At 41.4% G+C, this 26,672-nt stretch overlaps 2 protein-coding genes across 3 annotated transcripts in view; both read left to right on the top strand.

Annotated features, from left to right (window-relative positions):
- Positions 1-26,672, top strand: part of LOC149195620 (thioredoxin-like 3-3) — a 269,342-nt gene that overhangs the window by 118,616 nt on the left and 124,054 nt on the right. The window lies entirely within an intron of this gene.
- LOC149195621 (uncharacterized) lies at positions 3,019-5,234 on the top strand. Its single transcript, XM_089405373.1, has 3 exons — positions 3,019-3,551; positions 3,652-3,793; positions 3,929-5,234. The coding sequence occupies exons 1-3, from the start codon at positions 3,086-3,088 to the stop codon at positions 4,389-4,391; spliced, it is 1,071 nt and encodes a 356-aa protein (XP_089261499.1). The 5' UTR covers positions 3,019-3,085; the 3' UTR covers positions 4,392-5,234.

Raw genomic sequence — 26,672 nt, 5'->3', positions numbered from 1 at the left:
CATTACTTGAGTTCTTCTTTAGTCTTCACTGTTTACTGATTGTGCCTTGCTTCCTTTGATAATGTGTCCACCCTGTCTTTAATGGTGTGGCTATATACTGAAATGAAGACAGTCCTGTAGGTCTCATTGCTTGATGGGTTGTAGTTGTTGGGGAAAATTCATTGCTTAGAGAGACAGTAGATATTGTAGGTGATGAGAATGTTCTTCTCTTGAAGAGTGCTTATACCTGCATTGTGCAATAGAGAATATTCCCAAGCGAATCCCAATTCCCAAAATAAAAGAAAATCACCCTTGACTACATGCAATTAGGCTTATGACAAAATTCTTAAACAAATTGGGCCTATATGTGACTTTACTTATGCCTAATACAAATCCAAAATGCAGATGCGAGTTATAAATTATCTGACCTGTGGATGCATCTCCATGTGATCTCTTCTACCTGCAACAAAGGACACAAGACAAATCCAAAATAATATATATATATATATGCCAAATAAGGCTTACCTTGATGAAAAACAATCTTATGCCTGAAGAGATGAAATGTTGTTGATAACGCTGGAGTAATATTGACAGATCCTCAAAACAAATGTGCCTTTATTGTTTGAGATTCGTTGAAGTAAACTGCTCCAGGATGTCACAGTCCAGGATATTGTCAACTGAAGGTAAATGATCAATTCTTAAATCTGGAACAACAAGATTCGAAATACTTCAAGGTAGAGCTCGGCCTTTTGGATAGACCAATTAGGTGTGTGTATCTTGATTAATCCAGTTGCTTGAGGGATCAATGATAGGACTGTGTGGAGACTTAGTGTGACGGATTGATCACTTGCGACTTTCTTCTCAAGCTACAGAACACTCAACTATATAACTGCTTATTAGCCCAAAGTTTATACATGGTACAATTGGGACAGCAAAAGCCCTTCTCTCTGTGTATCACAGTTCACTTGGGTTTGAATTGTAGCAATATGTAAATAGAGTTAAAAAGAGAACAACATTCATTGAAGGGAAAGTACATTAGATCAAAAAATTTAATCAATTGGGATATATCTTTAGCTCTCAACCACATACAACAAACTTACATACCTGTTGTATAGACTCTAGAGTCCAAACAGTTCTCTGAATTTGATAATGTGCTACCAAATTACCAATAGTGTTCTCCCTATTTATGGATGCGAAAGAAAATAAAATCTGAGTCCAGCCACCTATTTCTACTCATTAATACAGAGATATACACTTATTGGCCCAAAATTTATGTTGATTTCTTTTCTTTGTCCATGGTCTTGTTTGTCAAATTGATTCAACTGTGTTGAAAATATTGGATGCAACTATTATTGTAAGACATATCCATTGTGCCAACTTCGCTAAAATACTTTTCCCAAAATTTGATAGGAGTTATGGTGCCCTGCTACTTTACAGTCCACTAAAAATGAGAAAGGACAAAGGGGAATTCCTATATAGGTTTACTTGCCAATGGGATGTTGATTTAGTAGTGAGAAAACAATAGTTGGTTATGTCATAAGCCATACACCAAGTCTCCTATCGAGGGAAAGTCCTCCCATCATCGACTATGTAATTAGGATTGGATGAAACTGCCAAGTGACTTTGATGGAACAACTCCCCCTAATTTCTTTTAGATCTTAGATAAATATAAGTTTTTAAGTTTTTGATTGCTGTCAGAGCTTTTCTTCATAATTTTATAAATTTATATATTAAAAAAACAAGGGTTATATATTACTTAATAAGTTATTAAGTTACTAATTCCAAATTTGTTTTGGTGCTGTAGGTTTCCTTTTGAGTTAGCGGCTAACAGCAATACAAAAATACAAATATGCCAAAAAACTTGGACCCATTTTGGGAGTATGGGATCCCTGATGGTGGGACAAATCGTGCATATCTTTCATGCAAATTGTGTGGGGACAAGATGACAGGTGGGGTTACACGACTGAAATACCATCTTGCTAGACTCCCTGGACATGATGTTGGCATTTGTAGAGTTTCTAGTCCGGAGCTTATACGAAAAGCTCTTGAGGCAATTGAAGAAAAGGACAGAAAGAAGGAAGAGGTGGAAAGAAACAAAGCTGAACGTGCAGGTAGATCCCTTGGGATATCTTCTCATGATTTTGATGTTCAGGGTAGTGGCCCTACTGGCGCTAGTGGGAGGGGCTCCACAACTGGCACACCATCACATGCTAGTGTGAATGCGAGGTCATCATTTTTTGTTCCACGAACAGGAGCTGGAGCACAACCTGGCATAAAATCGCTTGTCAAAAAAAAGGAGAAGGAAGAAGCAGATAGAGTCATGGGGAGGTGTATTTATTGGAGCGACTTACCTCTCAGCATCACAAAAACCAATCCATTTTGGCAACCAATGTGTGATGCTATTGCTGTTGTGGGCCCAGGGTACAAAAGTGCCACATATGAGGAGTTGCGGGGGCCAATTCTTCAAGCAGAAAAAGAGGACATCAACTCTAGATTGGCGGAGTTGAAACAGACATGGGAAGTCACTGGATGCACAGTGATGTCTGATGGTTGGACAGATAGGAAGGGTAGGACCCTTCTAAATTTCTTGGTACATTGTCCTAAAGGTACCATGTTTATTAAATCGTTGGATGCATCAGAACATATCAAAGATGCAGCAACGATATGTGAGTTGTTAGATGGGTTCATTCAGGAGATTGGTGTGCAGAATGTGGTGCAAGTCGTAACAGACAATGCAGCTAATTATGTGTCTGCCGGCAGAATGCTTATGGAGAGGCATCCCACATTGTTCTGGACTCCATGTGCAGCGCATTGTCTTGATTTGTTGCTTGAGGATATGGGGAAACTCTCCTTCATCAAGGAGGCAGTTCATATGGCTAGGAGCATCCCCAAGTTTATTTATAACCATGCTATTGTTCTTAGCCTTATGAGGAGGTTCACAGGAAACAAGGAGTTGCGGCGTCCTGCCATCACACGTTTTGCCACAACCTTTATTACTCTTCAGTCTTTGCTTCGATGTTAGTACGAGTTGAAGCAAATGTTTGTCTCTAATGATTGGCGTGGTTGTAGATACAGCAGGAGACCTGATGGGAAAGCCATTGAAAAAATGGTGTACTCTGAGACATTTTGGCGTGGAGTAGAAGAAGCATGTGCAGTTAGCGAACCTATAGTAAAGGTTCTTAGATTGGTGGATGGAGAGAAGCCTGCAATGCCTTATTTGTATGAGGCCATGGATAGGGCCAAGGAGGCCATTCGTTCCTATTATGCAGACAAGGGTTCTGCTGGCCTTAATAGGCAGATGATGTTATGGGATGTGATCGATAGTCGGTGGACAGGGATGCTTCATCGACCCATTCATGCAGCAGCACTCTTCCTCAACCCTGCATTTGCATACAAATGCAATTTTCGTTTTGATGGCGAGGTGATTGAAGGGCTCCATTCCTGTATTGAGAGGATGGTACCTGATTCTGAGGTTCGTCTCAAAATCAACCGCGAGATACATAATTATCAGGATTGTGTTGGCCTATTTGGCTTTCATAATGCCATTAAGGAAAGGGCCCTCTTCATGCCACGTAAGTGACAATTCATCACTCATTAGAAATTATAAATTTGAATTTAATTATGTTTTAACTTTTAAGTTTTTGAATTTTTTATTTCATTATTTTGTTGTAGATCTTTGGTGGCGAAGCTATGGTGCAAGGGTACCAAATTTGCAAAATTTGGCTATGCGAATCTTGAGTCAAACATGTAGCTCTTCAGGGTGTGAGCGCAATTGGAGTGTATTTGAGAAAATACACGCCAAAAAGCGCAACAGGTATAACTTTGAACTCAAGCCTTCAGTTGAGCAATTACACTTATTGTAATTTTTAATTTTTAATTTATGACCTTCAAGTGTCAAGACTCAAGAGTCAAGAGTCAAGACTCATTACTTTTTTTGACACTCTTACAGGTTGGAGTTCGCACGCCTCAACGATTTGGTGTATGTGCATTACAACATCCGACTTCGAGTGAGGCAAATAGAATCACCAATGGATCCAGATGCCATTTCCTTAGACAATATTGATGTATTGTCTCCGTGGAGGGTGGAGTCTCAGGAGCCCATATTGGAGGAGTCACCTTCATGGTTGGAGGAGCCAGTGGCAGATGATCCATTAGAGCAGGGGCAGCAAGAGGAGGACTCGGAGTCAGAGGAGCAGCAGCACTTAGAGGAGGAGCAGGAGGAGCTGGAGGAGGACACTGCGGGAGCATCAGCATCAACACCATCTGCTATAGATATAGGAGAGCATAGCTCCATGCCTATCACTCATTATTTGACATTAGGTGCAGAGGCAGTGTCAGGGCCTTCTACTACTAGGGGCAGGCCTGACAAACAGCCCATCATGTTTTCCCGTAAAAGGGGGAGAGGGCAGTAGATAGATAGCTGCTAGTTTTATTTGTTATGCTACATGTAACTCATGATGATGAGATACTTTTATTATTATATGTGATGTTATTTTGTATTGGTTCTCCACATTTGAGTCCTTGAATGGACAATTATCAGGGATTAGCACGATTTGGTATCGCCTTTGATATATCATTTCTATTTGACATCATATATATCAGTGTTTTCTTCATATTTATGTGCCAATGTGTTTATTAACTTTATTTCATGTTGTTATTGCTTTATATGTTTAAAAATCTGAAAAAAATGAATATAGTATGCATTTTTTATGCTTGCTTTTGTTGTTTAAATTCTGAACATGAAGATGTTGCTTTAAAAATTAAAATAGTTTCTTGAGTGTTTGTTGGGCACTGTATAGTTATACTCATTTAATGCCAATTTTTTGTTTTTTTTGTGCCCTAGGTTTGAATTAGTTCACTACAAGTACAAATGTCAAATATGCCAAAAGCTTTGGACCCATTTTGGGAGTATGGGGAGGCTGTTGGTGGGGCAAATCAGGCACTTATATCATGCAACTTGTGTGGGACCAAGATGTCAGGAGGGATTACACGATTGAAATACCATCTGGCTAAACTCTCTGCATATGATGCACCAGATGTGATGCCTTGTATGGTTTCTAGTGCAGAGGTTATACAAAAAGCTCGTGAAGCAATTGCTGAACAAGACAGAAAGAAAGCTGCTAGGGAGAGGCCAATGGTCTCAGATAGATAGCTGCTAGTTTTATTTGTTTTGCAACTTTTGCTACATATAAGTTTATAACTGATGATGATGAAATACTTTTAAACTTTTATATATGTGATGTTGTTTTGTTTGAGTCCTTGATTGGACAATTATCACTATCAGGGATCAGTAGGATATGTGATGTTATTTTAATTTTTGTTTGAGTCCTTGATTGGACAATTATCAATTTATCACTATCAGGGATCAGCAGGATTTGGTATCGCCTTTGAAGTTTGATGTATCATTTCTATTTGACATCATATATATCAGTGTTTTCTTCATATTTATGTGCCAATGTGTTTATTTCATGTTGTTATTGCTTTATATGTTTAGAAATCTGAAAAAAAATGAATATATTATGCATTTTTTATGCTTGTCGATATTTGCCGATATTTTGCCGATATTTTCGCCGATATTTCCGATAAGATATTTTCCGGACCCTCGCCGATATTTTCCCGATACCGATATTATCAACACTGGTTTCAACCACCTCTAAACTAAGCACTACAAAATAGGCAGTCAAAACAACTTGCCTCTATAAACTTGGAAACCAGTTCATACATTCAATTTTTACCCTTTACATGAATAAATCTTCTAGAAGAGTTACAAAAGGGTAAAAGTGTCTAAAAAGTGTCACAATTACATCAAAGAGGACCATCATTAACCTCAAAAAGTCAAACCAAGTCAAACTGTGCTTTTCCGAGCTGTTACAGTGAAATCTGGCAAAGTTTGCCTGACGGGTCGCGCACACCTGCCTGACGGGTCGCGCACCTTTGGAGCTCTGTTTGAGGCACTTGCAGGTGTCAGAATTGGGTGCAGGATAGCTCGTTGGAAAGGTCTGTGAGTCTACTTTCCAACCCAACTGGAATTTTTGGATTTGGAGGTCATTTGCCCTGTCAAAACTTAATTCTCCCAAGACTGGTTTCTGCAACTCAAAAAAGGGGCAGAAAGTCAAATTTTGCATGTATTTTGACCTTCTGGAGGCCCAAAACTCCATAAAAACTCAAGTCCATCCATAGGCATATGTAACTTTGCATAACAAATCTAGAAATGCTGAGTTTTTGCAAAAAGGAGCTGCCATGACAAAGGGTCTCACCGGGGGTGAGACCCGTTGAGGAGCCAAAACCTGTAAATTTCCAAAAATTGCCAAAATTACCCAAAACTTTCAGAATTTTTTGGGATTTGAGCTGTGGCTAGGCTAATGAGTGCCATGATCCTTGAGTGAAGCCTCAGCCAAGATACGGAGGGGATTTGGCTTCTTTCTCTGTTTTTGAGCCTCGGTCAACCTCCTTTGAAAAACTTTCATTTTGGCTTTGCATACATGCATCCTTGCCCAATAATGATTTTTCATATTCCTCAGCAGCTTTTTCTCTTGGTTGGCCTTAGCCAACAGCCTCTCTAAGTATGCATTCACCTGGATGAGCATAGACTCTCGGTCAACAGGCAATGGATCACCGGGTCTTCTTCGGTTCAAGACTCGGTCACTACGAATCCTCCATAACTCATCAAGTGCTTTCTCCTCCTCCAACTGTTTGTTCCGCTGCTCCAGGTAAGTGATAGTCCATTGGGCACCCTCAAGTCTCCTCTGTAAAACATCATTTTCAGCCCTGAGATGCTGAATGATCTCCTTTGCCTCTCGGCTAGGAGAACTGGCCTCAAGATCAATCATCTCAGTGTCTGGAACTCCTGATGGCCCCTCATGAATCATGGGCTGTTTGCCCCTCTGTGGTACCTGTGCTGGTGAAGAAAGCGAGGCCCCTTCCACCTGATGCGGAGATAACACTCGCTGTGCTGATGATGAAGGCGAGACCCCTTCCACCTGCTGTGGAGATAGTACTCGCCTGGCTGCTGCAAATAAGGCCCTTGGGCCTTTCTGATAGGTGACCAGAGGTGTGGAGCTGACATGTCGGGTGACCAGAATATCAGGCTGCTGAGATGGTCCTCCCTCCTCATGAATGACCTCATGATGTGGCTGGGGTGGCACTGTGAAAAACTCACGAGAGATAAACTCCTCCCATGAGATACCCTGCTGTGTCAACTGATGCAAGACTATGAGCTGAATCAAACCATAATGACATAAGCTCTTGTACTGCTGGGCCGGGGTCTTCCTCTGCAACATGGGCACCATTTTCTGAATGTTCTGAAAGAAGAAAACCGGGATGTTCATCATCCTCACTCGGGTGAAGTGCATCAAGAGGCGAATGTGATATGAGTAAACCTGTGAAAATCTGCCCTCACAGGTAAAATAGTGCATAATAAGCCTCATGATGGGAGCATACTCGCTCCGGAGAAATCTGAATGGAAAAACACCCGCTAAATGTCTCAAGAATGGTGGCTGGACATAAGGCTCAAAGTGAACATTATCTAGCAACTTGCGCTTAGGCCACACCTCACCAACATTCGGTATCCCTGTAGCATGTGAGATCACCTCGGGTGTCACTGTAAAATCTACCCCTGCTAGATTGACATGTCCATCATGCAAATGTAAAACAAAGAGGCGGGCCAACTCTCTGTGATGTTGAATCCGGGAGATCCTCTCACAAAATTGATAACAAGACATGTACTGAAAACAAGTGACTGCCATAGGACAAGCATGTAATTCTACCGAAGAGGTGGGCTCCTCTCGCTTATGATGTCCACCCTTACCACCCCTACGAGGCCTCCTCTGTACCTCAACCTCTGTAGATGATGAGTGGTCATCACTTTGCTCATAAGTTTCGGTTTTCGACATGGTTTAGGAACAAAGTGGACAAACTGAACTGCTGTCTCTGCCTGCAAAAAGTGTTGAACTCTATGCTGTTTCAAGGGGAAAAAGATATGAGGGAAATGTTAGGGGAGGGATCTTTTAACAAGGAATGGGAATATATAAATATAACAGGGAATTTTTAAGGGAAATGTTGCAAATCATTATGCATATAGGAATACATATTTATAATTGGGAAATCATTTGCAAAGATCATTGCATATGGGAAAAAACATGTATGAAAGTGAACATGGGAATATGCATACATGTATTAATAGGGGAAATAGGGAAACCATGCACAAAACATGCTGACATATTTACCAACATTTTTTGTTATTTACACATGCATATGGTGGAGGAGAACTAGGGTTTTGAATTTTTTGATGTTTTGGGAGAGGGGTAGGGTTTTCATTTTTAGTGATTAGGGATGGGGAAGATTTGCATTTCATTTATAAAATGATATGGGAAAAGAGATGAACATATAAGTGTGAGTGAAAGGGAAAGGAGGGAAACAAACCAAAGGGAAAAATAGCTTGAAACAACACAAACCCTAGCACAGTTTGCTCATTAACATTGCAGCCATATAAAGGAGTTTCACTTGCAAAATTTTGATCATTTTAACATGTTCATGACATCCACCATTCATAACCAGCAACCATTCCATGTTTAGAGCACCTACCTCGAACAATTTGATAGCTTGGAGGGCTTTTGAGGGAATTTGTTTGAAGTTTGCAGCAAGGCGGTTCAACGGGTCGCGCCCCTCTGATGGGTCGCGCCCGTTGTTTTTCTGAACTGTGGGAGGCCCTTTGACGGGTCGCGCGCACCCAACAGGTCGCGCACCTGGCTCGACGGGTCGCGCCCCTCTCTGCTGCCCGAAATCGCTCTGTCTTTGCTCCTTTCTCTCAATCACTCTCTCAAACCTCTCTTGCAAGCGTTAGGATGCACAATGAGAGTGAAAGGAGGGAATTTGGGCTTTTATAAGTTTCATTTGAAAAAATTTCATTCATAAACCCACTTTCTAATGTTTTCTTTTTGACACTTTATAACACTGATTTTTGGTTTCTTTTATCCTGAATTTGACTCATTGAGTGCTTTGACTTGATTCTTTTTGCAGGTAGATCATCTGAGGGATCTTGGCAAGGGGACCAGGGTTGCATTTTGTTCGCTGAAGACTTTTGAAATTTCATCACTTATTTACAAAAACTGAGAAAATGACCTTGGCTTTAAAAACAGAGTTTTTTAAATCCAAGGTGAAAGTTCACTGTACAAGATAAAAATATCGAAGAAACATGTTTACAATCCTCCCTCTGGCTTGCTGAGTACTCATGGATTTTCAAAGACATGACCTTGCAGAGATAAATGACCAAAACCCTAGACCTAGGACTTTGACCTCAAGACAAATCAAGACAAGCTTGAAAAACTTAATGACTGATATGACCTGATCCAGCAAAGCCAAGAGGGGTATAAATAGACCAGCTCCTCCATCAGGGTTATGGCATGCCTAACGGGATGCAAAATTTGACACTGATGAGACACCTACGAATGCAAATGCAAAGAGCTTTGATCGCTGATGGAGGGCTTTCAAGACCGACACTAACATAGACCACCAATGTACTTGAACAGAGTCTCATGTGAGTCTAATGAGATTCCTAGAATCAATGCTCTCTTTCGAAATTCTTGACTGTATCCTTGTACACTTTGCCCTTTCAACTGTCGAATAGTTTGCCAGCTCATCATGGCTTGCTGCATGTAGGCCAATGGATAGAACTGCTTTTTGATTGCAAAAGCAAATTCACTCCAGATAGGGATAGTCTTACCATGTCTCTTCAGGTCAGCTTGGGTCCTACCTTCCCACCAAACCAAGACAGTGCGTCCAAGGCGTAGACTTGCCAGCTGAATCTTGCTCTTGTCTGAATCGATATTTTGCACTCTGCAATAAACATCAATTTGTCTAATCCAATTGTGTAGCTTTTCTGCATTCAACTCTCCATCATATATAGGTAAATCAAATTTAACATCCAGTTTAATCAAAGATGCCTTCTTTTTATGTTCAGGCTATTAGGAGGTGTGAGAAAGCTTTCTTCTTTCCTCTTGCCTTTTGAGTGGTCATGGAAGTGAGACTCATCTTCTCCTTTATCTTGTTTGGAGCCTGATGAATCTTCATCTTTGTGTTTTCTAAAATCCCTATACATTTCCTCTACCATGGACTTTATGGCTAGGAAACTATCTATGAATTGAAGGTCTGGGCCCGTAGAACCTTCCCCTGACATTGTCTTCCGAGGATAGGCTCTCCCAATTTGAGGATTAGTTTCGACCAACTCTCCTTTTCTTAATTTGAGCTTTGATCTAGTTAGCATTCAATAGCTAAATTCAACACAAGCTTGTCTAACCTTAACAGCCTTGGGCTCTGATACCACTTGATCTGAAAATCACTCGTGAGTGACCTCAATTAATTAATGAATGAATGAAGGTATTACAGACTCATGTGCTGGTGTGTGTCTATGTTATCTTAGGCAACAGATCGATCAGATTGCAAAATACACAGACACTGGACAATGGAAAACAGTAAGAGAAACACAGTAAGCAAATATAAGAACACAGCAAATTAATAAGGTCACCCAATCCTCCTGGGCTACGTCTTCGGTCCAGCTTTCAGTGGTGGCCTTTTCTTATTGTGTCTTTAAAGCAGAGTTTTTACAACGAGGAGCTCAATTTGAGTCTCCTGAAACAGATGATGCTTAGCAGGGTGGTTCTTGGATTCCCCAAGCCACTAGAGTGCACAGACTCTTCCTTACTAGGTCTCGACCTCAACTGATCTTGAATGGGATGAGTCCAATTTGGTACTCAGTTACCGACAGATATCCTCTCAAGGATTGCTCGAACCTCTCAAGCCCTCTGTCTGTGCGATGCTACCTTACACTACAGGTTAGCTCGGCTCTCTGTTTCCTACTTCTTGCTTATTCTTTGTTCTGTCTCTCTGTCTCATTGTTTCCTTCTTTCTTACAATGCTCGCTTCGCTGTCACTTCGCGCTCTCCCTGTCTCTGTCTCTGTTTGTTCATGGCTTAAAGCCAATTTGTCTCATGACTGTTCGCTTCCTCTTCCGCCCCTTCGGATCGCCTGCTACTGTTCGCTTGGAGTTCCTTGCCTTTGCGCCATCGTCACTGTGTAACGTCTCACAGGGAAGTGGCCACTTGTCCTCTCACGAACTGCGCCAGCTCTTCCTCAAACGGTTCAGTATTTCGGTTACTCTTTGTAATAATTCATCCGCTAGCTCAGCAGTCAAATTGGACTTCAGACTTTTATACGCCGCAACTTAATTCTCCCTCCAGATCTGGTCATTCATCGGGCGCAATCTCCGCCGTCAAATCTAGAGCCCCCAGATCCTACGGTGTTCGCTCATATTGCGCGGTTGACTTGCTCGGATGTTAGCCTGCGATAAGAGGCAGTTTTCTCTCTCATCCACCGGACATGCATCGTTCGCTGTATGGCATCGCTCGGTCTCCTGACAATTTCGCTTACTGCCCAACATGCCTCCGATATTCCGCCGGTTTTGGAGCATGGGACCCGCCTTTCGCTTTAGCACTTTTCCCACGGTTTTCGGCTTTTCCTTGTGACCGAGCGCTCGGGGCCTTTCCATTTTGAGGGGTTTTGCCCAGCGATGCGCGAGCGCTAATCGCGCATCAGAATCGGCCTCCGTTTCCGATCCGGACTTCCTAACTGCTAGTTTGCGTCCTGCACGGTCTCCATGGGCCTCTATCAGCGCGCTTTGACCGGGGTTCTCATCGTTCCTTGCTAGTTACAAACTTTCACTGTTCAGAGGTCTTCCTGATAGCTCTTTGTTCACAAGTTTTTGAAGTCTGTCCTGATTTGATACAGTCATAGCACTTTGATAATTTTAATGGATCCCATTCGGATCATCTCAAGAATGGACTAAGAACAATAAAGATGACAAAGGATGACACTGTATCTTTCTATTTTGTAAGGATCTCTCGAATAAGAGATGAGCTCCAAGCCATTGATGAAATCATACCAAATAAAGAACTTGTGATTGCTGCACTACTAGGTCTACCAAAATCATGGAGCTCCTTTGCATCAGGCATTAGCAATTGGAAATAAACACCATAATTTGAAGAAATGTGGAATTCATGCAGTCAAGAAGAAACTCACATCTCGTTAGTAAGTGATAAGAAGGAAGATGAAGAGATCAATACTTCCGATGCATATTTTGCCCACTACAATAAAAATGGAGAACACAAGAAGTTTGAAGGATCAAAGAAGAAGATTGACCTATCTAAAATAGAATGTTATCATTGTCATAAAATGGGACATTATAAGATCAATGTCCTGAAAATCCTATGAACAAGAACAAGTAAAGAGAAAGAGAACATGCAATAGTCGCTGATGAAGCTGCACCTAAGAAGAACAAGGCTGAAGAATCCGAAGTCAAAGACTTATACTAACATATCCTTCTAGACTATTGTTTTAAGATTTGTAAAGTTTTTCTTTTATGTTTTGAGTTCATAGATCTAAAATGTCTTGTTAGAAATTCTTGAATTGTTTTTGATAAGTTGTAGGTATCCCTCAGAAAGATTGAAATAAGATGGAGCCTCCACCATTTTACCAAAGATAAGTATCTTGTTCTTTGTTTCCTTTTTCATGTTTGATTTCCTCTAGATTCATTTGTATGGCATACTCATAATCCTTTCTTTGTATTTTTCTTGGTAGGAAAGCTTGCAGGAATATACAAGGATTATGGAGGAAACTTCAAGGAAAGACTTGTATCATGAAAGTAAGCTTGTTGCTAAAGAAACTCTACAAGGTTTGTTAAAGAACAACTCAAGGTATGTTTGATTTGATTTGACTCATTGCAGATCTTCTTCACATAAGAAGGTATGATTATTCTTCATTTAAAATTTGCTTGATAATACTAACTCTCTCATGTCTAGGGTTTTGAATCATAAAGATTCTTTTGTTAGGGTGATTAATGACTAGATTGAATCTACCCTTGTCATACTATCTCTTACCATTTTTGTTCATTTTGGTGAAACCCTAACCTTTAGGGTTCACTGTAAAACCCTAGCCTTTCGATGCTTAGGGTATGTTAATGATGAAACCCTAGTCTACTTAGGGTTTGTTGATAAAGTTCAGAATTCATGATGAAATCCTTCTCTATTGATGATTAGGATTTGTTGTTGATGTCTAAGTTATATAATGAAATCCTAGATTTCTAGATGAATTAGGGTTTATGAACAAAACCCTTGTAATAGTTGAAGGAATATCCTAGGAGTGAAACCCTAGGTATATGTGCTTCTGTATGATTGAAACCCTAGCCTAGTCAAAATTGCTATATATCTAATTTTGAAATTTGATGTTTGAAAGATTAATATAAATTTCTAGGAATAATAAAGTTCTAGATATGAAATGTTCGAATGCTAACTTGATTGATATCTAGGGTTCTTAACAAAATGCTAGTAGAGTTTGACATGAAATTCTAGAGCTTGATATTGAATCCCTATATGTAAAAGGCTATGATTAGATTCCTGACTTGATTTGTAAAAATTTTCTGTTTCCCACCCCGGTTTTCAGTTTCACCTTATTTCTCCCATATAGTTAAATGCCCATTCCCATAGCCATACATTTAACAGACTGAAAAAATAAATATTGCTGAAAACACAAATTCTGGAAATTTTTTCAGAGTGCTGGAAATTGCAGAAATAAAAAATCAGCAATTAAAACAGCCATTAAAACACATTTAAACTCAGTGATTTTTGGTCAACTTGACCCTGGAAAAACCCCCTACAACTCTTGGGGAAAACCAGTTTGAGAGCTCTTCTTTATTTCTGGAAAATGCCTTTTACAGAGAAAATTTTTCAGCAAAAAAATCAGCAAAACAGAAATTTTCCAGCAAGCAAAACTTATCTGTTTTCAGCCCAAACGACAATCTGAAAAATGCTGGAAGAGCTGTACGGACCGTACGGATGTACGGACTGTACGGACGTACGGATGTACGGACCGTACGGACTGTACGGACTGTACGGACGGCCGTACGGACTTGTACGGACAGCCCTCGGAAAAAGTGCAGAAAATCGCCTCCTCGATATTCGTGCTGAAAAATATTTTTTTCCACTATTTTACTCACAAAACTGCCTTTTTCTGCTTGTTCTTTATGCTGTTCGGATTTGCTGAAGTGCTGCCTTGGTGTGTGTGCCAAACTGCTGCCTCTTTCTCCTCCTTGTCCAGAAATCTCCCTTGCTCTCTTGCTCTCCTTCTCCCAATCTGCTCATGAAAGAATGAATGATCTTTTTCCACCTTTTCCTCCCTTAACCCAACCCTAAATGACTTTTGGGTGATCCCTAAATCCAATGGCTGAAATAGATTTAGATCAATGGCTGAGATTAAATGCTCATTTAAATCTCACTTTCTATTTTTTAATTCACCCCACTTTAATAAAGACCCACTTAGTCATTTATTTCCAAAGTCACTTTTCCTTTCTAATTTTTCATTGACTTTATAAAGTCACTTTAAAATTAGACTTAGTAACTTTATCACTTAAAGTCACTTTCAAATTAGATTTAACTTTATAAAAATTATAAAGTTACTTTAGGAGAAAAATTAAATTCTTTTGGACACTTTTCCCTAGGCCAAAGATCAAAGCCTTAGGGAACCACCTGTCCTCCGGTACCAAATTTCAACACTCCCTCTTACCGAGGAAGGTGTTCCTCACCACACCCATCTTGTCTCTGAAGTAGACATGCTTGCCCCGTGGTAAGGCTTTGGTAAGAATATCTGCAACCTGCTCATCAGTGGAAATATACTCAAGCTTTACAGCTCCCTTCTGAACATGGTCTCTGATGAAATGATATCTGATCCCGATATGCTTTGACCTGTCATGAAATACTGGATTCTCCGTGAGTTTAATGCAACTCTGATTATCACAGTAAATCACTGAAGGTCTCAACGGCTGACCAAATAAGCCAAACAACATCTTGCGAAGCCAGATGGCCTCACAACTAGCTAGACTGGCTGCCATATACTCTGCTTCCGCTGAACTCAGTGCTACTGACTGCTGCTTCCGGCTGAACCATGACACTACTGCTGAACCCAACCCAAAACAACACCCTGAAGTGCTCTTCCTATCAGAAGCACAACCTGCCCAATCAGAATCAGTGTATCCTGCCAATCTCACTCCATCTCCCTGCCTGTAGTCCAGACCATAATCCACTGTCCCCTGCAAGTACCGCAAAATGTGTTTTGCAGCCACCCAGTGAACCTTCCTAGGCTCACACATAAACTGACTCATCGTGTTGACTGCAAAACAGATATCTGGTCTGGTGTTGACCAAATACATCAAGGAACCAATCAGCTGCCTGTACAATGTGGGATCCACCAACTCGGAATCCGAAGCATGAAGCTTCTTCCAGTTGGTGATCATCGGTGTCGACATGGGTCTACAATCCTCCATGTGGAATCTGCTAAGGATGTCCACAATATACTTCCCCTGCCCCAGGAAGAAATGCCCCTCCTCCTGCCACACCTCCAAACCCAAAAAGTAATGCATCAAGCCGATGTCCTTCATCTCAAACTCCGCCGCAAGATCTCTCTTGCAGTGCTCTATGAGTCTCTCTGCACCTGTAATGATCAAGTCATCCACATACAGCACCAGAATGAGGGGCTCCTCACCAATCACAATAAAGTAAAGGTTCGGATCTGCCTCACTCTTTGTGAAACCCATCCCCTGCAAGTATGCATCTATCCTGGAGTACCAAGCTCTGGGAGCTTGCTTCAGGCCATAAAGGGCCTTCTTCAATCTGCACACATGGGACTCCTTCCCATGCACCTCAAAGCCCTGTGGCTGCTCAATGTACACCTCCTCCTGTATGAAGCCATTGAGAAATGCGGTCTTCACATCCATCTGGTGGATCTTCCAACCCATCTCTGCTGCTATCGATATAATGGAGCGGATCGAAGTATATCGAGCCACGGGAGCGAAGGTCTCCTCATAATCAATTCCCTCTACCTGGGAGAACCCTCTAGCCACAAACCTTGCTTTGAATCTCAATGCTGCCATCTGCAGCATGCTTTACCTTGTAAAGCCATCTGGAAGTAACCACGGATTTGCCCTCAGGCCTCGGCACCACCTCCCAAACATCATTCTTCATGATAGAAGAATACTCCTCCTGCATGGCCTCTCTCCAGACCTGCTGGCTAGCTGCCTCCTCATAGCTAGAAGGCTCAGAGTCAAGGATGCTGGTAACCATCGCCATATAGCTACAAAATCTCTCAGGTGGTCTACTCTCTCTGACCGGCCTCTTCGGCTCAGCAACAGATGTGGCATCTCTCAAGGTGTCCTGAAGCCACTTGGGCTTCCTCTTCCCTGAGCATGCTTCTCCCATAGGAGAATGAAACTCCTCCTCCTCATCCCCATCAGTAGCCTGAACTCCTGACTGTCTGTCTGCTGTCCTCCTGCCTGCACCTGAACCTGTAGAAGCTGAGGTACCGTGTGAACTGTCCATCAGTGGACTCCCTAGTGAACTGCTCTGTGAACTGCTCTGCATGCTGCCCGGAGCACCACCCCTCTGGCTCGGCGAGCCACTGCTCACTGATGGACCTGACATCCTCATAGATGTACCTTCGGATCCTCCTGATCCCTGCCCACTGGATCCCTGCGACTGACTCAACTGCTGCTGAGGGTCTGGCTGATCCAGATACTCTAACTCCCGTGACCTCCTAAAGGCCCTTTCCTCCTCGAACTTCACATCCCGTCTGACAACAACTCTCCTCTGTGCAGGAATGTAAATCCGAAAGGCCTTTGAGGTCTCACTGTAGCCCACAAAGATACCCTTCTCTGCGGTGGGCTCTAGTTTGGTCCTCTCCTCCTTGGGTATATAGGAGTATGTAATGCATCCAAAGATATGAAGATGACCAAGATCAGGCTTCTTCCCAGAGAAAGCCTCCTCCGGAGTCATGTGCCCCAAGGCACGATGCGGACTCCTGTTCTGCAAGTAAACAGCTGTGTTGCAGGCCTCTGCCCACAAGAACAATGGCAACCCCTGATCATGTAACATGGCTTTGGCAGCCCCTATGATGGATCTGTTCTTCCTCTCCGCAACCCCGTTCTGCTGGGGGTTGTAAGGAACAGTGAACTCCCTCCTAATGCCTGCCTCTGCACAATAGTCAACAAACTCTCCAAGGGTGTACTCTCCTCCATTGTCCGACCTCAGGGACTTGATCTTTCGACCTGTCTGAGTCTCCACAAGAGCTCTGAACTCCTGAAACCGCTTGAAGACCTCACTCTTGGTCTTCAAGAAATAAATCCAGGTCCTCCTGGAGTGATCATCAATGAATAAGACATAGTACTCATATCCACTCAAGGAAACATGAGACATCCGACCGCTCACATCGGAATGAATCAAATCAAGTATCCCCGTCGCTCTGCTGTCACTGCTGGGAAAAGGGGATTTGGCAAACTTGCCCATCGCACAACCTCTGCAAGTATCATGGTGATCAGTACTGAAATCTGGCACACCTGTAGTGATCTCCCGCAATGTCCTCAAGGCTCCATGAGACATGTGCCCCATCCTGCGGTGCCAAATCTCACATAGCTCAGAACTGCTAGCTCTGCTGTCGGTACTACAGCTCAATGCCAAAGGGGGCTGGAATGCAAACTTGTACACCTTTGCATGGCGTACACCTATCACTCTAGCTGAATCAGCTGGAGAGCCCCTGGGATACATCAACACCTGTCCTTCCCTGAACAGTACCTCATATCCTCTGTCCTCCAAAGCTGAGACGGATATGAGGTTCTTCCTCATCCCTGGCACATAAAGAACCTCTGACACCTTCAAGGGAGGTTTGGACTCCCTCTGAAATGTCACTGTCCCCACCCCGACTGCTCTAACAACTCTGTCATCACCGAGTACTACCTCAATATCAGTGCCACTCTCTGAAAGCTCTGAGAAGTACTCCCGGACTCCTGTCATGTGACGTGAAGCCCCACTGTCCACATACCAGATACCTGTAGATGCTCCGCTAATCGAGGGAAAAGCATGCTCCCTCTGAACCTGTGTGGCAGGTGATCCTGCACTAGAGGACTCACATGTAGTGAACGCAAACTCCCGGTCAAAACGACCTGCAAAGTCCTCAATCTCAGCTGAAGCTGCCACATCCTGGTTCTTCCCCTTCTTCTTCTTCTTCTCCGGACACACAACTGCATAGTGTCCCATCTTCTGACAATTCCAACACTTCACTTTGGAATAGTCCTTTTGTGAGTTACCCTGTTTACCTTTACCTTTGCCTTTGCCTCCACCACCGCTTGTGGAAGCCTGCTTCTTCCCTTTGCCTTTCTTGCCTCCTGCCACCAGTGCTACGTCCTCATCCTGCTCAACTGGCTTGGCTGCCCCAAGCTGTCCTTTCCTGATCTCTGTCTGAATACAATCATCCCAAAACCTCTCCCATGTGGGAAGGGTCTCACGTGCACAAACCCCATCAGCAAAGTTCAACCATGAACGGGGGAGGCCATTCACTGCAATACGCACCAACTCAGTGGATGGAATGGCCTCTCCAATCGCTGCCAACTCATCTCTCACATTGGTAATCTTTGTGAGATATCCAGCTGCACTATCATTCCCCATCTTAATGTTCTTCAGCTTCTCCTTCAGGACCATCTTCCGGTTCTCATTGGTACTCTGGTAGAGATTGGACAATGCTGTCCACATCTCATGGGCATTGCTCTTTCCTCTCACATGAGGAATGCAATGGTCTTTGATTCCGTCTAGAATCAGCCTCTTACCCTTGTTGTTCTTTCTATTATAAGCTGCCAACTGAGTAGCATCAGTAGGCACAACAACAGGGTGCTGTGCTGTATGCACCATGATATCCCAGACTTCTGCCTCCTCAAAGATACTCTGCATTCTCTCCTTCCAAACGCTGTAATTTGTATGCCCATCCAACCTATCCTCCACCCTCAATCCCAATGACATCTTGCTGTCCTAAAACTGAAAAATAGCACTGGTGTGGTAAAGATAAAACTGCTGTTTATGAAAAATCAGCTTGCTGGAATTTTCTGAGTGAAAAAATCAGCAGCTGTATTTTTTTCCTTTTGCTGTCCCAAACTGCCCTTCAGCGCTCAAGCTCTGATACCATGTAAAAATTTTCTGTTTCCCACCCCGGTTTTCAGTTTCACCTTATTTCTCCCATATAGTTAAATGCCCATTCCCATAGCCATACATTTAACAGACTGAAAAAATAAATATTGCTGAAAACACAAATTCTGGAAATTTTTTCAGAGTGCTGGAAATTGCAGAAATAAAAAATCAGCAATTAAAACAGCCATTAAAACACATTTAAACTCAGTGATTTTTGGTCAACTTGACCCTGGAAAAACCCCCTACAACTCTTGGGGAAAACCAGTTTGAGAGCTCTTCTTTATTTCTGGAAAATGCCTTTTACAGAGAAAATTTTTCAGCAAAAAAATCAGCAAAACAGAAATTTTCCAGCAAGCAAAACTTATCTGTTTTCAGCCCAAACGACAATCTGAAAAATGCTGGAAGAGCTGTACGGACCGTACGGATGTACGGACTGTACGGACGTACGGATGTACGGACCGTACGGACTGTACGGACTGTACGGACGGCCGTACGGACTTGTACGGACAGCCCTCGGAAAAAGTGCAGAAAATCGCCTCCTCGATATTCGTGCTGAAAAATATTTTTTTCCACTATTTTGCTCACAAAACTGCCTTTTTCTGCTTGTTCTTTATGCTGTTCGGATTTGCTGAAGTGCTGCCTTGGTGTGTGTGCCAAACTGCTGCCTCTTTCTCCTCCTTGTCCAGAAATCTCCCTTGCTCTCTTGCTCTCCTTCTCCCAATCTGCTCATGAAAGAATGAATGATCTTTTTCCACCTTTTCCTCCCTTAACCCAACCCTAAATGACTTTTGGGTGATCCCTAAATCCAATGGCTGAAATAGATTTAGATCAATGGCTGAGATTAAATGCTCATTTAAATCTCACTTTCTATTTTTTAATTCACCCCACTTTAATAAAGACCCAGTTAGTCATTTATTTCCAAAGTCACTTTTCCTTTCTAATTTTTCGTTGACTTTATAAAGTCACTTTAAAATTAGACTTAGTAACTTTATCACTTAAAGTCACTTTCAAATTAGATTTAACTTTATAAAAATTATAAAGTTACTTTAGGAGAAAAATTAAATTCTTTTGGACACTTTTCCCTAGGCCAAAGATCAAAGCCTTAGGGAACCACCTGTCCTCCGGTACCAAATTTCAACATGATTTAGTTGCTGATATCTAAGGCTTTAAGTCTCGATGATCAAATCTAGGGTTTGTAATAAAAACCCTAGCAAAATTGTTGAAATAAAAAATGATGTAACTCTTGTTTATTATATACCTAACTAGGTTTAGGTTTTGGATATCTAAAGTTTGTTTTATTAATGCTCCCATTGTAATGACATGCTAACCCTATTGAATTTATCCTCTCATGTATTTGCGCTTACTAGTTGAAGAATTGCAGGTATACAGTCTTCAAAAATGTTGAGGATGATTGCCTATCTTATAGTTGTTGATGACTTAATGATGATATTGAGCATGATATAAGAATGATGATGACATTGAAGATGGATAAATGATCTTGTTGCCATAGAAAGAATGATGTTCTTGTAGGAATGAAGCTTTGAAAGGTTGAAATTACTCCAATGATATGTTACAAATCAAAGAGCTTGTGTTTCTGCTGTAAAGAAGAAGCTTAGATAAAGGTGTATATCTTCCTAGTTAAGAGGGAGAACAATATTATGACAGCTATAGTAAATACCTTGAAGCAAGAATGAGTTCAGAGAATGAATAAAAACACTACAATTGGATGTTCTCGACTCTTGAAGTTGCAAACAAAGACTTGGTTGTGTTGAAAAGTGATAAGGCTAAGTTTGGTGCTGCTGACGCAGTTAAAGAAGAAAGCTTCCAACAAGATATGTTTGACATGATGATCCATGCAGTATTAGGATATTTGAGGACTTCGAAGGTTTGTGCTTACTTGTATATATTTGAAACTTTATTACTAATTAGGGTTGTGTTTATGCAGAAGTTCGAATATTTGGAAGCATGCTTGGATTGGTGGATATATATGATTTAGTTTATAGGGAGAGATGAAGCATCTTGGGGCATCACGATGCTTGGGAGGACATTTGGCCAACCTGTGATGATGTCTAGATCCCGAAGTAGGGAGGGTATCAAAGGTCTTGTGGAGCTCTGACCTTGGAGAGATACCTCGATCCCTGGGTTGGTGTTAGAGATAAAACCTGATGGTTCCTATAGTGCCTGAAGCTTGGAACACACCTTAGTCCCACCCGCTTAGATATTCTGGTCAAGTATCTAATATGTAGCACTGAGTGTGCTGTGACTCTTCGTAGAACATATCATTTTGAGTTCATCTATGTACCTTTGTATATATGTAATTATGAATATCCCATAGTTAAGAGGGAGTGTTAAAGAATGTAAATAGTGTAGGTCTTCATAATTGTATTTGAGTCATGATGAAATGTATTTGTCAAAAGAAAGAAAAGAAAATTTATTTGTAAAAGAAAAAATAATTTATTAGCATGGGTTTCATGCCTTATTATTTTATTTTTAGGTCAAAGCCTCCATTGTAGGCTTCTAGGGTTTGTGTCATGAGTCCTAATCCTTGTTATCATTTAATATACCTTTCTTGGGCTTTGTTTATCAAGAAATAAATTTATTTTGATGTAAATTGAGTCAAATACGCTGCCTCCACCAAGTCGGCCTCAAAAGGAGCCAAAAACCACCATAAATAAGCAACTACTTGACTCATTTGGAGGATATATCAAGAAAGTTCGATCTGCAGTTGCTAGAGGAGAAAAAGAAGAGCGGAATTCCTAAGAAGGAGAAAACCCTAGTGAAGGAGACACTTGTCAAGCAAGAAGAAGCTGAAAATCTCTCTTTTCTGCCACATGCGAATTTTTGGGTAGCTGTAGGAGGGCCGAAATTTCAGATGTACAGTAGGGCTGAAATTCTGGAACCTGAAAGGCCGAACTTATGTGTTGTAGCCGGGTTGAAGCTATTTGACTAGAAGAGACTACTGAAGTTTGGATAACCATTCTGAAAGGCTGACTTGGTGGAGCAAGGAAGGTCTTTTGTTCTAGTCTAAGGTCTTGTATTGTCTCAAATTGATTTATATCTACTAGTGGAAGAGTTTCACTGGGTTTTCCTCTTCATAGGGGTTTTGGCCTTGACTGAGTGCCTATATCTGGTGCCATTGGTCTTCATGTTTTGATTTGATGATTGCTTGATGAAAAGAAGATAAAAGAATAACGTAAAGAAAGTTAATAAGAATACAAGAATATCATAAGTAATTGTCAACATAAGAAAGTCTTTCTGCCTTTCCGGTTTTCTAACAGAAACTTGTGGTAGCTTCGAAAAGTCTTCTGTATAGGCTTGGTGTCTTAAATGTAAGAGATGATTGTTTGCCTGTTTAGGTGCTTACTTGATGGGGTAATTGATTTATGTCTTCTTTCCTAAGTCTAACTTAGGAAAAAGCACTCCTAAGTCTAACTTAGGAAAAAGCACAATAATTAAAGCCAATTAATTATTGTGGACTATTAAGTAAATTTCTAAGGATAAATAATGCAATTATTTAAGTGACTTTGAAATGATCTCAACCATTGATCTCCTAGATCTTCTAGAAGGGAGATTAAGGTCTAGGATTTGGGCTTGATGAAGATTATAAATGAAACCCTAAGGGAGAGGTGAAGACACAACCTCTAGAGAGAGAGGTAGCTACTCCATTTTTGGGAAAGTGATTTTCTCAAAGAGGGAGAGCGATTTCTCCAGAGCGAGAGGCTCATTTAGACTAAGGAGAAAGAGAAAGGTTGCAAGTTGATTCATGCATATTTCTAGGAGGTTGATTTGTTGGAGATTGTAGCGCTGAATTGTTGAATTGAGAAGGAGGTTGAATTGTTGGAGAGGTTGATTTTCCAGGGCCAAATTTCTTGAGGCGCAAAGGTTGTTCGAAGGGAAGGCGCGAGACTGAGTTGTTGGTGAGAGGTGGGCCAAAATTCTCTAGGCTGAATATCTTCAGAGGCTAATTTCTAGTGGGCTGAAAGGGGCTGAGCTACAGGTTTTAGCCAATGCATATTTCCTTGTAATTTCTTTGTAGGTGGAAACCTTGATTTTCCTGAGATTAATTAATGAAGTAGAATTGTTGTGGGTATTTATTTGTTGTTGTGATATGATTGATCTCTTTGTTTTTATTTTTTCTGCTGCATATTAATCTTTGGAAGTTAAAATACCAATAGTTTTATTCTTCAACAATTCAGAAATTATTTGCATAATAAAATAAATTTTTGGAAATAAATAATTGTTGTAAGAAAATAAATCTGGGGTGGTATTAGGAGATTTAACATCTCCATCCTAGCCCAATCGACCTGAAGCAAAGTAAAAAAGTTTAAAAATGATGTTAAGGTGAAAAGGATGGGCCTTGAAGTCTACCTCGATGATTGACTAAAGGACTGTTTGTTTGCAACAAATGATGCTCCAAAGAAGAAGGGTCTGAGTTCTTTCCATCCTAGCCTAGTTGGCATGAAGCAAACTATGTCCTTAGAGAGTGGAACTATAAAGGATAGTGGGTTGTTGATTGTGTCCAGGAGGGTGCATCTTGGATGAGATATCTTGGAAGTGACTTTGTAATGAGTGTTGTTAGTTTTTGCAGCATCATATGTGTTCTAGCCACGAAATTTTTTGGAGAGGCTAGAATACATGAGATCTCCAAAAACTAGAAATCGTTTTTGGAAATTCCACCTATAAATGACTTAATTAGATTATTAACCAATTTTTAAATATTTCTTAAGTCTAAACTTTGGTTATTGGTGCTCCAACAGAGGATTATAAGAGAAGATTGATGTGTTGATGGAGAAGACACTTGAGAGGTTCGATTTTTGAGTAGATCGATTTCCAGAGTAGCAATAGTCAGTTGTTCGAGAGATAGCTAGAGATCGAACCAGTGTGATAGGGGTAGAGACAACGAAGCCGCAGGAAGATTTCCAGATCTGGTGAGTGCATTTGTAGAGAGGCAAAAGATCCATAGAGAGGTTGATGCTGGGGCAGCGCAGTAGCCTCTAGAGACAATTTCGATTCTGTTGGCGAAAGGCTGAGTTTCAGTGCCAGAGACTCGACAGAGGTTCCGGGGGCCAGGAGAAACATTTTCCCAGACAACAATAGACTAGGCGGCTTGACGAGAGGCTGATTTAGATTAAGCGCAAAAGGGATTGCACTAGGGTGACGCAGAGGCAGTTTGGACAACTCACTTGGAGCTGCCCGAATTTGAGTGTGGGGTGAGGAAAATTCTTCACTAGATTTTTGCTAGTAGTTTCTTTGCAGGATTGCCAGTATTTGGCATCGAGATTGTACTCATATTTTTCACTGTTGCTTAATAATAAAACCCTAAGCTACTGCACCGGTTTTCCCAAGTTGGGTTTTTTCTGCGGACTTTTGTCCAAAAGTGTTAAAATTGGACAACTAGGTCCAAACTCCATGTTCTGATGCTCAGATTAAGAGGCTAATATTTTTGTTGGATTCCTCTTTCTGAGAGGTGTAAAATCCATATAAAAATAGTCTTAATCCGATGAGCAGAACTTATATTTTGAATTTATTATTCTTAATAAATTATATGTGCAAGGTCAGCCAGTTTTGTAATGTAGGCTCACATGCCCAACAGATGTGTCACACACCCTCATTGATGGATATATATACAGGAAAAGTTGGAGAGAATTTAAACACAACACAACTCACATCTTCCTCTCTCATCCTAAAAGTACGAGCTACCTGGAGGACAAATTTCAGCCTCACGTGGGAAGGACGAAGAGGATCTTTCTGCTGCTAGGGTTTCGCAGAAGTTCAGGACAGCGTTGACTTTTGTAGAACTGACTTGGGTTGACTCATCTACTGGTTGGAGGGTTGTTGTGACACATGCTGGGCTGGCTGACCAAAGGAGACTTTGCTGGTTGAAGCATCCTGTTGACCGCCGAAACGAACACATACATTTTTCTTGTTTCTGATTTGTCTTCTGTAAGATCTGCTTATATGTTCTATCTGCATTTTGCTTATCTACTTGGCTGTGAGAAAAGTGAAATTGCTCTTAGCATAGAACATCTACAAAACTTTACATGGTATCAGAGCTGAGGTGAAGACAAACTCACTTCAAGTGATCTCCTCTCCACGTCTTGGGTTTTGGAGAAGGAGATTCACACTAGATTACGCCGGCCTAGTATGATGCCCTAAGGGAGAACGCAGTCATGAAGTCATACGCTATGCAATCATACGCTGGAGTTATGTATACGCTGTGCAAGGAGTTATGTATACGCTGGAAACACATATATAACGCAGAGGAGGTTCTGGCAGTCATATGCTGGAGTTATGTATACGCAGGAAATGGATGGTTCTGAGATTTCAGATGGGTTCGAGTTCTTCTCTTTGATGGTTTAGAATTCTAGCTCGCATTCATTACAGGATAAGAGCTCACATGGTCTATATTCTCCTCACTTTGCCTCAAGATTTCTCACGTAGCAACTACAGCCCTATATATAATTCTCTCGCATTGGTACAAAACGCTCAGTCATGCCCTAATTCTCTGCAATGATATTGACACTAATTCTATGTGATGTATTATATTGAATCTCAGTTCAATTCTCTGTAATTAGATGTGAGACTAATCTTGTATTCTAGTATGATTCCTCTGCGTAATGTATTGGTATGGATCTCTGTTCGAATATGGTTTCCTCGGCATATTATAGTCTCAACATAACAGATCTCAGCTCAGTCATATGTGATCCCTTGACGTAGTAGTCCTGACACTGAAATACATGGTTTTGTATCCAATATAGTCACGACTTTGTCTCTAGCTTCACTAATATGTTGTAAGGTATAGCATGTAGCCGCAGTGATAACAAGCACGGAAGAACCGCAGGTAGAGCCGCATGCATAACATGATAGCCGCAGTGATACAGTCAGCCGCAGTAATGAAACCATCGTCGAGATCCCTCACAGTCAATGAAGAATGCATACGCAATCAAAAGCAACGGAGCTATGAAGAGCCGCAGTCATATATGAAGCCGCAGTGAGCCGCAGTTATATATGGAAACGTAGTTAACCGCAGTCATATATGAAGCCGCAGTTATATATGGAAACGTAGTTAACCGCAGTTATATATGGAGCCGCAGTCATCTCCACATGAAGCTGAGGACAAGGGTTTGACTGCACCTCGCTATAAGAACAGTCATCAACTCGGGAGACAGTAGCCTCAGAATATAAGTAGATGAACATATCTCGGTGCTCTCACAATAGTGCATTCGCAATCACAGTGAGGAAAAGGTTTTCAATTATACGGTGGCATACATGTAGCAGCCCTAACACAATGGAACAGCAGTGAGACGGTGGCATATGTGTAACAACTCCAACACAATTAACAACAGTGATAGAACTCTCGGCAAACTATTTCTGCAGAATCGTGTTGATGAAATAAGTTTCCATGATGCACAATATTCAGATCTATGATCTCAATCTAAATATCAGTACCGTACATTTGCTCAGCATATTAATATGCAGTCGCCATGACAAGGATCATAAGCCGTAATGTTTCTGATGGTTATAGTCTCAACATAATGAGAATGATAAAGATGACCAGAACTCGAAGGTATGATGAGGACGCAGAATTGATCCATGAACTGGGCTAAATATTCTCTCGACATACCTATGAATTAAAGGCACAAA

This window comes from Pinus tabuliformis, chromosome 2_2, assembly GCF_031772625.1.
Source record: "Pinus tabuliformis cultivar Carrire ecotype Pingquan chromosome 2_2, CPIR1, whole genome shotgun sequence".
NCBI classification, from domain to species: Eukaryota; Viridiplantae; Streptophyta; class Pinopsida; order Pinales; family Pinaceae; genus Pinus; species Pinus tabuliformis.
Note: the sequence above shows the minus strand (reverse complement) of the source record. Positions and strands in the feature narration are given on the sequence as shown.

What these genes read in the sequence shown, in the direction of transcription:
- LOC149195621 (XM_089405373.1), top strand. Translation starts at nt 3,086, where the DNA reads ATGGTGTACTCTGAGACATTTTGGCGTGGAGTAGAAGAAGCATGTGCA. An exon ending in AAGGGCCCTCTTCATGCCAC is followed by an intron (nt 3,552 to 3,651) that starts GTAAGTGACAAT and finishes ATTTTGTTGTAG; the next exon opens with ATCTTTGGTGGCGAAGCTAT. An exon ending in CACGCCAAAAAGCGCAACAG is followed by an intron (nt 3,794 to 3,928) that starts GTATAACTTTGA and finishes ACACTCTTACAG; the next exon opens with GTTGGAGTTCGCACGCCTCA.